This window comes from Sesamum indicum, linkage group LG7 (assembly GCF_026168435.1).
Source record: "Sesamum indicum cultivar Baizhima isolate 11 linkage group LG7, ASM2616843v1, whole genome shotgun sequence".
Lineage (NCBI taxonomy): Eukaryota > Viridiplantae > Streptophyta > Magnoliopsida > Lamiales > Pedaliaceae > Sesamum > Sesamum indicum.
In genome coordinates, this window is record NC_142663.1 from 14001122 (window position 1) to 14013778 (window position 12657).

At 34.2% G+C, this 12657-nt stretch overlaps 3 protein-coding genes across 3 annotated transcripts; all 3 read right to left on the reverse strand.

Annotated features, from left to right (window-relative positions):
• Nucleotides 1-125: 125 nt before the first annotated feature.
• LOC105179263 (Bifunctional inhibitor/lipid-transfer protein/seed storage 2S albumin superfamily protein) lies at nt 126-1146 on the reverse strand. The gene is made up of 2 exons (XM_011102880.3): nt 664-1146; nt 126-329 (listed from the first exon to the last, which is right to left on the reverse strand). Exons 1-2 carry the CDS (start codon nt 1061-1063, stop codon nt 322-324), a joined length of 408 nt encoding a protein of 135 aa, XP_011101182.2. The 5' UTR covers nt 1064-1146; the 3' UTR covers nt 126-321.
• Nucleotides 1147-1250: 104 nt separating this feature from the next.
• Nucleotides 1251-5449, reverse strand: LOC105179262 (putative methyltransferase PMT16). The gene is made up of 6 exons (XM_011102878.3): nt 4507-5449; nt 2682-2892; nt 2299-2596; nt 1819-2211; nt 1666-1743; nt 1251-1581 (listed from the first exon to the last, which is right to left on the reverse strand). The coding sequence occupies exons 1-6, from the start codon at nt 5230-5232 to the stop codon at nt 1350-1352; spliced, it is 1938 nt and encodes a 645-aa protein (XP_011101180.1). The 5' UTR covers nt 5233-5449; the 3' UTR covers nt 1251-1349.
• Nucleotides 5450-9858: 4409 nt separating this feature from the next.
• On the reverse strand, nt 9859-11879 carry LOC105179261 ((S)-N-methylcoclaurine 3'-hydroxylase isozyme 1). The gene is made up of 2 exons (XM_011102877.3): nt 10741-11879; nt 9859-10628 (listed from the first exon to the last, which is right to left on the reverse strand). The coding sequence occupies exons 1-2, from the start codon at nt 11647-11649 to the stop codon at nt 10014-10016; spliced, it is 1524 nt and encodes a 507-aa protein (XP_011101179.1). The 5' UTR covers nt 11650-11879; the 3' UTR covers nt 9859-10013.
• Nucleotides 11880-12657: the final 778 nt, after the last annotated feature.

The following is a 12657-nucleotide window of genomic DNA, read 5'->3' on the forward strand; positions in this document are numbered from 1 at the left end:
TATGTAAGTTTAATGATATTAGCTTAATAAAGAAATATAATCTTCTCACAATATTGTAGTCACTTAAGCGACTTGTGACTAAATTTTCAGAAATAAGCAATTAATAATATAATTTAGACAGTTAATTAAGAAAAAAAGACATCTCTGTTTATTATTTCATAACATTTTTGGTCTTGTCTGACCTCTCACACATTCACTGGAAATCCTAAAATATTGCAGACAGGAGGAGACAGCAGGATTACACCTAAAGATAAAAGGAAGACAAACACTCAAAACCACTCTTGAATTTCAGCATTATTGGCAATTACCAGCAATCCCACCTCAGTTTCCTGCAATACAGAACCGAAATTAAGAAACACAACATAATAGGAAATCACGAGCAACAAATGCTGTCTGATCACAAAATTTAATAATAGACCACTTGATGCCTCACGGGAGTGCGTGATTCATTTTCCTGTTTTGGTGAAATTTCTTAAATTTACATACTTATTTGTTTATCATTTCCCCCTATTTACGATAGTACTTGCAAAATTGTTTACAAGTGAATTTTGAGAAAATTCTTTCTCGAACTATATTTGATCGAATGGAATTAATCACAAATCATGTATAGATACAAGGAACGTATAGCAAATTATATGCATCAAAGGATTTATGGGGACTAACCACCGCAATTGAGGGGAGGAAGGTTGCACTGGGTAGGGATTTGGGAGGCGATCCGCAATGTGCTACACATACAGTCATGGTCGATCGCCTGGAGGGCACCACAACACTCAGGGCTAGGTGTGGTGCTGCTGGAAGACCCAGGCACGGCAAATGGCGCACACACATTGAGGCTTGATAGTGAGGAAGAGCAAGTTTGAGCCTGAAACTGGGCAGTGATAAGTTGGCTCTGAGACACCAGCGCAACCAACATCACTAGAGGGAGAACGGACTTCGTTATTGCCATTGTTGAGTGTCGTCTTTCTTCTATTGTATTTGTTGTGTGATTGACGATTCCAAATACGTACCGTCTATTTATAGTTGCCAAATAGAGGGTGTTTAGGTATGTGTTAACGTTTTGCATGAGGGACCTAATTGGGATGTGTATGTCACAGCCTTTGTGCTTTGGCTCCTATCCTAGAGGTAAAATTCTTGAACGGCTCTTACGCAACACACCCGAGTCATGCAGACCATTGAATGATACACACTGCAGAAAGACTAGTCACTTGGGATGTGTGTGTCACCCCATCTGTGCTTTGAGGTATCAAGAATGAGCAAACTATAATGAATTAATTAATGCAATGTGACAAGAAAACCAGACAACTATATTGAAAGAAAATACAGACAAAGGATGCAATAATCGTAGAATCTTAAGCTTGTTGATCAGCAGTAGCTGGAGCCGTCCAATACAACTTTACTGCAAACAGAAGCTTTTCCCTCTCCAACGGCCCATCCTCATGATCAACAATCTGGCTATCCCAGTTCAGTCCATCTGCAATTCTCTTCACCTTCACCAGTATATCTACATCGTCCCGTATAATCAAACTCCCTTCGGGCCGTAAAATCCTGTCCATTTCTAACATAATATCGTCCATTTCACACCTATACAACACCAAAATCCAAGAAAACCGTTCATCGTTGGCTCATGTTTGAATGCAGCAAACATTGAAAAAACCGATGTTTTACCTGTCTTTGTAGAGTGTAAAAATGGAGTCGGCATGAATGAGATCGTAAGTTCTAGGATACGTTGACATTGCTTCGCACCTGCACAAAATTAATTAATAGGATACCGTTGTGTGGAAGGGGTATTGATATGGTGCTAAGTGATATATAACATACCAGCTCTGATAAGTTCCAATCAATCCACGTTCGTAGATAACGCCGAGTGTGTTGATCTTAGCCTCGACCGGGACTACATTCATCACCCAGAGCGGATCTCCGACCAAATTAGCAGCAAATCCGCCCAAGAACGCATTCATGTCAAGGATGTTGCGGTACCTTCCCGCTTGGCCAAGTTGGTTGTTAACGGTTTTATAATACGAGACTCTCCTGTTCCATAGTTGCAAGTCTTGCTGAAAAGTGTCAGGGGTTACCCCATTTATTGTTCCCTTGCTAATCCTCGGTGGTATGGCGTTTAACCGTTTCGGCCATTTCTCTAGTTTCCCACCGGCGACCTCTTCGTTGTTGGAGACTTCAGGCAAGGGGGTCAAACAAGTCTCTAAGCTTGTGTACCTACCAAAAAGATGATCCAAATTAGTGAAAAACATGATCGATATTTATTGCGCTCGTCGATAATTTAGACCGATAAGCATGACAAACCAAGCTTTATCTGGATCCTGGCTGCTACAGAACAGCGGGCGCTTGAAAACCTTTCGGAATTTTTTGCACTGCAAATGATTGGCCGGCTTCTGCCATATAGCAATATCGTCCTTCTCGACCAACTTTTTCCAACACAAACTCTTGGTTACATTCTCAATTTGCATTTGCTCCGCATTCAAATCCTCGCGCGACCTCTCCCACCCTCTCCAATACTTCCTCCACCGGATCGGTGGACCTGAGAGGATCCAATATCCGCCCGGCCTCAAAATCCGGTCGACTTCAATCAAGTACGCTCCATCTAAAAGAAAATCAGGCCCGAAGTCTTAACTCATAAAATCATAGCGAAAACTTCAATAAATTAACACCAAAATCTCGTGGATTACCATATTGACCCCATGGAATGAGGCAACGGGAACAATGAGCCATGTCAAACGCCCTGGATGGATACGGAAGCCTCTTCGAGGCAATAACACCAATCAACGCCGGAACTCCTCGCTCCAACGCAAATTGCACTTGAGCTTCATGTGTATCCCTCGGTGCAAATGATATCGGAAGGATATTTCGCGATAATAGATAAGCTCCCCAGCTAGCAACCTACAACCTTAAAATATCAGAAAAAATAATCCCAAGAGCCAAAATCATTCGCATCCCTTAAATTTGACATTGTAAAAGTAAATACATTGTACAAAGTCTTTTGTTTTACGTATGATCACTTAGATTGTTACATTGTACAAAGTCTTTTGTTTTACGTATGATCACTTAGATTGTTACTACATGCATCATTGACAGCTCTGTTATTACAGGAGAATCTTCGGAGTTGCAAGTCCCTGAGATGTTAGGTAGCCAATTCAGACAAATGTCAGAGCAGAAAATGGAAAATTTTAGCAACAATAGAACTCAGGATTACTATTACGCAAAACGACAATATGCATGGGGGTGCCTGCCAGGTGTTGTCTACCAGGTTCTCTCTGTGCATGGACTTCTTGTCAGAAAAAAACAAAAAAAAAAAAGAAAAAAGGAAAGCTGGTGTAAAGTTTCTGACTACTCCACTAATTAAAATACCAAAGCACATAACTTTTTGGGTAAATTGCGCTTGACACCCTGAAGTTATGTCAAAATTTATAAATATCCTTTATTTTTTATAAAATTATAATTAAATATTGAGATTATAAATATAATTGCAATTACATATTCTAAAAAGTACTATACTAGCACCTCTTCAACGAGTGTAGCTATAATTTTACAAAATATATAAGGTATTTATGTAATTTGGCATAACTTCAAGGGGTTTCAATATACTTTGTCTTAACTTTTTTTCAGTCATAATTTGGACATTATGTCCGGTACGTACAAATGTTAAAGAACGCCATCTTTTTTATAGGAATTATGTAGTATTAATACAACATAAATATTATTATTGATCTGCTATAATTTTGTCGTATCAGCACGACATTTATGTTGTTACTAATGTGTTATGATCTATACCATTTGAATTTTTTTTTTTTAAAAAAAAAACCTATATGGGAAGTACATTATTTGCACTTCAAGTTCCAATAATAGTACTTTTAATTCATTTATATTATCCATTATGCCACAAATATTGTCTGTAATCAAGAAATCTTGTCCTTAATTACCTAACATGTCCATTCATAAACATATCTTTTAAAATTTGGAGTCCGTCCTTTTAGGTAAATATAAATACATGAAATCGAAGAGAAAACAAACAAAGCATGGGACAAACACCCAATTGATCAACCAAGTTCTGTAACAAAAACGTAAATTAATTTATTATCTTTCTGCATTTTTTTATTTTGATCTGAAAATTAAAATCATTTCAAGGGCTATTTTTTATTTTTTTGGAAAGAATAAAATTTTCATTTACCAAAATATCTGTATTTTTATACTTGAAAATAAGTAAATAAATTGCGTATTTTTAGATGGCAAGTTGATTTATTCAATAACTTAAATATTTTCACGAAATAAATATACTACCAAATAATTAAATAGTAAAATAAATTAATTGCGCTTAAAATGATTGTAGTAAATGGCATACAACAATACAAAATTAAATGAAAATAAATCAAATTATGGAAATAATTAAATTTTTTAAGAGAGAATTTGTTAAATATTAATTATACAAAAATTATGAAAATTAAATTTCAAATAATGGAAACAATTAAATTGGAGAGAGAGAGAGAGAGAGCTTACTCCACAGCCAGTATCAATGGCGGTCCTAATGGACCCATCTTTGAGATTAATCAACTTTCCGATATCATCAATGTAAGCATCAGCGCCGTTCGGGAACATGGTGCCGCCGCCGGGGAACCTGAACCGGTCGCCCTCGAATCGAATCCAGTTCTGGACCGCTTTCTCCACCGTCAACTCCTTGTGCGGCACATTCGCGTACCACACCAGATCCCTGCTCACCGGCCACTTAAACGGGTTCTTGTACCCGTACGGCGCCGGCACACGGCATCTCAGCCGCTCCTTTTTCTCCGGGCAGTGTCTCTCTCTGTAAATAAGCCTATCCCTCGGGAATTTCAGCGACCTCTTTTGGTCCTCACAGGGGGTGTACTCGCTGTACTTAATGCTGCATGGGGGGTATGTGGAGGAGGCGAGAGTGGCGGCGCCTTCATCGACTGCGGCGGAGTGGTGGGTGGCGAAGTCTAGTTTGGTGGTTGCAGTGGGGGAGCCAGGTTGAGTGATGGAGGCGCTGGTGTTCCGGGGAACGGAGAAACAAGGGATGGTGGCGGAGGGGGTGGTGGCGCCGCCGTGTTGCCAGGCGCCGAACAGGTAGGAGAGGGAGCAGAGGATGGTTAGGATGGCCAACGAGTAGAGTTTGGGTTTCTTGAGGTGGTTGGCGGCGGAGGAGGAGGCGGAGGCGGGCGTGGGTTTGGAGAGCGGAGTGTAGTATGGTGGGCTTGGACCCCCCATATTTGATTTTCTCTCCTCCAACTTCTTTCTTGTTAGAGATTTGGGAAGGGAGACGAGTAGTAAGTAGTACTTAAGGCTCAAGTTTTGATTTAGATTAACCTAAAATTATAATTAATTAATTATCATAATTTCATTTGGGGAAAAACAAATTAAATATCTGGGGAAGTTTGTGAATATTTAAATAAGGTTATCTGGAGAGTGATATGTGATGATGGGGATTATTTGGTTTTTCAAGAATGGGATTGGGGGAGGTGAGAAGAATAAACTCTTACATGCTCCTTTCTCATATATATATATATATATATATATATTTTATAGTTTATATTTTTATTTATTTATATTAATATATTAATTAAACAGATATATTATTTAATTATTGAGAGATTGAATAATCGTATATATACTTATAATTTTAGATGAATAAGAATTTTATGTACGTGATGTTACGAAGGTGCTTGCAAACACTTATTTATTGCGGAATAAGGTGAAAAGAGTGTTTTATTTTACAATTTTTGTTTTTGAATTATTTAAATTAAAAATTATAAACAATTTTCATATCAATTCTTACGGCTTAATTGATAAATTTATAATATTAATTTTGTTTTTTATTCAAATATATAAAAAATGAGACACATGATATATATTAAAAAAGTTCAAATTGAGAAGAAAGAGTGTAGAGACATTTGACCTCTGTATATAATGAATAGGAAAGAAAAGGGAAATGACAGAGCAACAGGAAAATAATATTTATTTCTATGAAAGTAACATTAATTTCTGCAACAGGTGGTGGTATTCTTTCTTACCACATTAATTTACTATTTAAAGGAAAACAAAATATATATATATATATGTATTGTTGCAGTGGTCTTCTCTTCTTCATGAGTTGGACTTCAGAATCTCAGACAGAGAGAAAATGAAAAATAATGAGTGGGGTCAGACTGGGTGAGGGGAGGGCCGAATAGATCCTGTCCCAGATTAGTACTTGTACCACGTCCTTGTCTGCATTGTACGTGTGAGATTCAGCAAAGGGAGGTGGGGGTGGGGTGGGGAGGGGTGTTTGTCTTCCCCAAGTTAATTATATTTAGGATAATTACAAAATATGAATTTAGTATAATTATACAAATGTAGATTTTTTCTAATTTAAAAAATTACATCTAATATTTTTAAGATTTGCTTCTATCTAACAAACAAGTTATTTTATTAGTTAAAATTAACTGAATTTGCTTATATTAATAAAAAATTGAATGAAAATTTATATTTGCGTTTTATTGACTTATTACTAATTTATTGCAAGTTAAATAATTTTTTTTCCAACTAAACTACCTTATAGCAATGAAGATATATCTTCTCACATGCATTAACGCATGAAAACATATGAAGAGTAATTTGGTTATAAAAAAATATTATAAATAAAAAATCTCATCTTATCTTAAACATTAATACTCGTCTAAACAAACTTTTATCTTGAGAACGAGATTGTTAATTTAATTTGTATTTATCTTAATTCTTTTAAAATATTAATATACCATCTAATATATATTTAAAATAACATATCAATGCAATCGAAATTTTTAAATCAACAAATATATTGAAATTAAATAAAGAGAAAAGATTTTTTTTTAATTCTTTTAATTCACTTTAAATAAACCTGCTCATATGCATTAATACGTGAAGATATATGGGAATAATTTGGTTATAAAAAAAAATTTATTTGATTTGTAATAAGTCGGTAATAAGTCAATAGTGGTAAAAATAAGTTTTCTTTCCCGATGTTCTATCAAAAAATTCGATGAATTTTTACTAATGGGAACTTATTTATTAGATGGAAACAAACCTCAGGGTGCTAATATAATTTTTCAAACCATAAGGGGTCTACATATAATTTCACCAAATATCAGTGAAGGAGACTGTAATTATCCATTATATTTAGATCTCTTTAAAAATAGAAAATTATATACTTTGAAAAAAAATAAATTTATATGTATAAATTCTTTAGAGATTCTCTGTGTATATATAATTCTCTTTTTGTTAGAATTTGGACGAAAAATGTTCAAATAACCAAAATAAATACATAAGTTTTTAATTGTTCCCCCCTCAATTAACATTCACATGTATGTTTTTGTACTTATAGAGGAATAAATGTAATATACATATATATGAAGTGAGGTTGACGCTATTATATTTAATCTCTTATAAGTAAAGAATTATTACATAAAAATATTAAATATGATAGACAAATTATAATTTTATGTAATGTTTTGCTAATGTCCATATTTTTGCATCCAATTTTTAATGAAAGGGGGTCAAATAAAAAGAATGCATTTTTGGAAGGGGTGTAAATATAATTATAAAACTTTTTTGATAAAAATTATAATTTTATATTTTTAGAAGGGGTCCAATTGTAATTAACCCTTTATTTTTTTGTAAATACATATGATCATTCATTATATTTGAATGTGAAGAGTAGTTAATCTTGGATAATATTGAGTTATTGACTAATCTCAATTTATTAAAGAAATTTTAAAAATTTAACTTAGCTGGTAACCATTAAATGACTATCTTAGCACTAGGACAAATATTAACTTTTTGTTATTTTTAATTATTATGGTCTCAAAATAATTACTATGGTCAAAACAATAAAAATTAATCACATCTTTGTAATGGTCATTAGACGTTGTTTCTACTAGTGAGGCTAAAATATCAGCTATAGCTAAAATCATGGCAAATGATTTGGTCATCGCTAAAATCATGATAAATATCAATCAATCATGGTAAATTTTTCACTTTGATTTTATCCGACTATAATTAATAGTATTACTTTACCATAATTTTTAAGTCGTGGCCATCTATAACATAGTGATTTTTTTTTTTTTGTCTTTTGGATAAATAATTACTATGCGGAAAAAAAAATATCATCTGGCCGATAAATATATATTTATATATATTTTTTGGATATTTGTCATAGTTTATATCATGGCTAATATTTTGGGCGCACTTGCAAAAACAACGGCTAATGGATGTTGCAAACTTGTAATTGATTTGTATTTGTCACAATTTTTTTCTTTTGACTATAGTAATTTACCGTTGCGAAAAATATATTTTTGCCAATGCAAAGTAAGTCTGGTCAGAATTAAATCTATTTCTGCCAGTGGGAGCTTGCTTAATTAGTTGGTGAAATTAGGGTCCACTGATCGATAAATTATAATTTTGAGTCTCATCAATGTAAGATTGTTGGTTTATTTTAATAATTGTTGTTGATCTACGGTAATAATAATTATTGATTAGTAATCATACATATTTGACAGAAATCACTCATTTTTTTTTTTTGTGTAATTACAAAAAATCATCAATGACAACTAAAAGAAAGGGTAGTTTGTGTAGTATTGTCGACGTTTTTGGGGTGTATGTGTATTTTTTAAAAATTTAGGGTGATTTATATAAATGATATTGACTTTTCTAATATATGTATGTGTAATTTTTCAAGAATAAGTGATTGTGTAAATAGACACAAGTCTCGGGCATAGACATAATTATCTATTTTTTTGTAATGGTGGATTCACAGCTTTTATTAATAGAAAATTAACAAGTATTAATTGCACCGTTGAAAAAAGGTGTAGTTTATATAAATAAAATACAAATTTGGATTTACGTGCAGATGATAACAAATCGATGTCATAGAAGTTGCTGATCCTCCGGAGTTCAAATTGAAATAAGTCATTTTGGTACGTACGAGGCCTACTATGTTAATAATATATTGTAATAATACATATCGGGAAACAGGAAAATCAACACTATCAATTAATTCCAATTAAAATTAAATTGAAAAAGGTGTTCTAATTATCTTCGTTCAGATTATTTTACAAGTTTTCTGGCTATCTGGTGGGATATTATTAGAATTTATTTATAAATTTAGTTTTAAAAATAATTATTTCTACGCACATTTGCACAAAATCTCTGACTTTTTTTTTGTATAAAAGTATATTTTAAGAGATTGGAGTGTTAAATTCATCACGTATTTGTTCTTTTTTCCCCTTAATTTGTGCAAAATTTTATAAGTGAAAATCTTATTTAAAAACTATGATAAAGCTTGACTCCAAAAGTAAAATATTAGGGTAAATTACAGTTACCTTCTCCGAAATTTATCATGATTATAATTATTACCTCATCATTGCTTTAAAAGTTTCAAATACCCCTTTTATTTTAACATCCGTTTTATAACGAGCTCATTTTGTTATGTCTCTATCCGTTTTTTGTTGTGAACTGATCAAAATACTTTTTCTGGATTATGAACATAATTTTATTTATTTTTTAAATTTTCTAAAATATTTTTTTTTTCTGAACAAATATGCCCCGTGGATAATTTACTTTACTCACCATCAATTTTTTTTTAAAAAATATGATTCAGCAAATATAAAATAGTAATTCCACCTCACTGTTTAGGGGGTATAGAATTATTTTCTATCTGATGAAAAGATTTATAATTTTTCAAATAAGAAAAAGTGTTCATAACAATGACAAATTTCAGAAAATATGATCGTAATCTGTTCTCTCTATATATATTATACAAGAGAATTAATTCAATGTAAATATTCATTGTATCTAACAAATGAGGGAAACAGGGACTGCTTGAAAGTTAAGGAAAAGCAACCTTAAGTAGGAATAGGATGAGGCAGTCAAACATCATGTGCAAACATGCCAAAAATAGCAGTTAATTACTTCCATCTTGTTTTCACACAAGAGAGCTAACGTTTACTACTCATGAGCAAAATTTCTTGAATATCTCAAGCCATTTTCTTACAAACTCTAGGAATGAGTTGGAGAGGTTGTTTCTTTCTCAGAATCAGAAGGTACATTTCATTCATGTTGAGCTCACTCGGGTCGTTGTATCCTGGAAGAAACCAATTGAAGGAGTTGATCAAAGAAGCCACAACATATGGAACTGTCCTAGCAGCCATAGGCAATCCGGGGCACATTCTTCGGCCGCCACCAAAGGGTACATACTCAAAGTCATTTCCCCTAAAATCCAAACTAGAGTCAAGAAATCGTTCCGGTATGAAACGAGATGGGTCATCCCATATGGAGGGGTCACAAGCCATTGCCCATGTGTTGATTATAACTTGGCTGCCCTTAGGGATTATGTAATCCATCACTTTGGACGATTGGATTGCTCGACGAGGGAGCAGAAATGGAATAGTGGGATGCAACCTTAACGATTCTTTTATACAGGCTTGTAGAAATGGGAGATCCATGAGTTCGGATTCGTGTATGGTTTTGTTTCCAATTCTGACAGTAAGTTCATCACGAAGTTTGGACGTGGCGTCCTTATTTTTCATTAGATCTGCTAATGCCCAAATGATAGTTGAAGTTGTTGTGTCTGTCCCTGCAAGTAACAGCTCCTACACATATATATATATATACAAATTACAAACAATCATGCAATATTTCAGAGTCTTAGAATGTAAGAGAAACATATATAGCTCCAAATTTAGTCCAATGTGAGAAACATACCAATAGCAAGTGGTTGATGTGATTATCACTAAGCCCAATTTCAAGTAAAGAATCCAAGAAATCTTCTTGAGCCCCAACACCTTTACTTCTTTGATCTCTTCTTTCTCCGACAATATCCTGCCAAATTGCAAATATTTTCTCAGTAATTTTCCTGACCTTCTTCTGCATGCCCTGAATGTCCAATTCATGCAGTATTGGGAAAAGATCTGCCACATTCGTAGCAGCTATCAAATTCAAAAACTGTTTTGTCAACTCCTTCAACTCAGGCCCGGCACCACTGCCGTCAGGCCCGAATCCGATAACATCCCTGGAGAGCAAGATGTTATACATTGTGTTAAAAACCAGGTTATATATAACTTCACTCATGTTCACCAACTGCCCTTCTCGTTCTTTCAAGAACTTCACCATGTTCACCACGTTCCTCTCCCTGATCTCGACCTGTCTTTCAATGGCTTTAACTGAGAACAGACCGGCCCGACAAATGGACCTCAGGTGCTTCCACTGGTCATTACACTCGCTCGCAAAACCAATCCAATACTGGTTGAGTTTCGGGCATGAGGCCGGTTGAGTATACGAAAGATGTCTACCAGACAACACCCGGTCATGGGTTTTAAGTATTTCCATGGCAGCCTTCACCGAAGACCCCACCACGACAAGCCGAGCACCCATCCTCAGCGACATGATCGGGCCGTAAGTTCGGGCCATCCTGGAAAGCTTGATGTGTGGATCTTCCCGGACCTGGAGAAAATTTCCAATGACGGGCCACGGAAATGGCCCTGGAGGAATCGCTGGTGACGCTCCTCGAGTAATGCACCTCATGATCATGAGCAGGATGCGGAGCACGAAGATCAAAGCCAAGAAAGTGAAAATTGACACATGCTCATGATTTACAGCGTTCCTGGAATCCATTTTCGCCTACGGAAAATCAAAACCTATGCTGTGAGAACCCGCGATGTGTTTTTACAAGATTTTATAACAAACGTTTTGCATTAATGATCGGCAAAAAATTTGGCAGTTTTCGTGTAATGGATTAATTTTCCTCTCATTTAAAGACAAAATAAGTTGGAGGAGGAAGGAGAGACGTGTAGAGAAATGGGGGTTGAGCTTATCTGTTAAAAGTCGAGAGGGAAGCAGCTGTCAAGCAATTGTCCTTTTTCCATTGAAGCTCAATTGTTTCTTCTGCTTGCTGAGGCAAGAAAGGATTATCATTCCAATCTTTAATTTATGATCATGTGGAGTATGAACTAGTAAATATATTTTAAATAGAAATTATGTTTCAATGTTTTTTCCCCCCTTCTTACTCTTTTCAATTTTCAATTAAATTTTAGGCTGCATTTGAATTTGAAAAAAAATATTTCAAATGACTTCATCTAAAAATAATTTGAAATTTGTCAAAATTTAGTAAAATATAGTTCAAAATTAAAATGAAATAATTTTAAATTATCCAAATACATTTAAAAGATTTATCATTAAAAATTTGAAATCGATTTTCAAAAATCATTCCATCCGAATCCAACTTTAGTTTTCAATTTCTAATTCTTGATACCAAATGTTGGGATTTCTCTAAATTAATTTTTTCATTCATAAACTTTCATATATTAAAAAAATTCATAAATAATTTATATTTTTATCTTTCATCTTACCCTACATTTATTTCTTATCACGGCATTCTTTCTTTCTCCTCACCTTACACTACATTTATACTTTTTTACAAATTTTTTTTCATCTTACACTACACGGGTACTACATACGAAAATAAGTAGATGGTGTTTGTGTATTTGAACGTAAATCAAAGTGGTCTCAATGTAATTTACCCGTTACTTTAATCACTAGAAGAATCCATTTTTGTTTCTCTGATTCTTGATCCTCCAGCACATGCAAGCGCATCCAAGAAACAAGGGCTTTGTTTGGATTTGT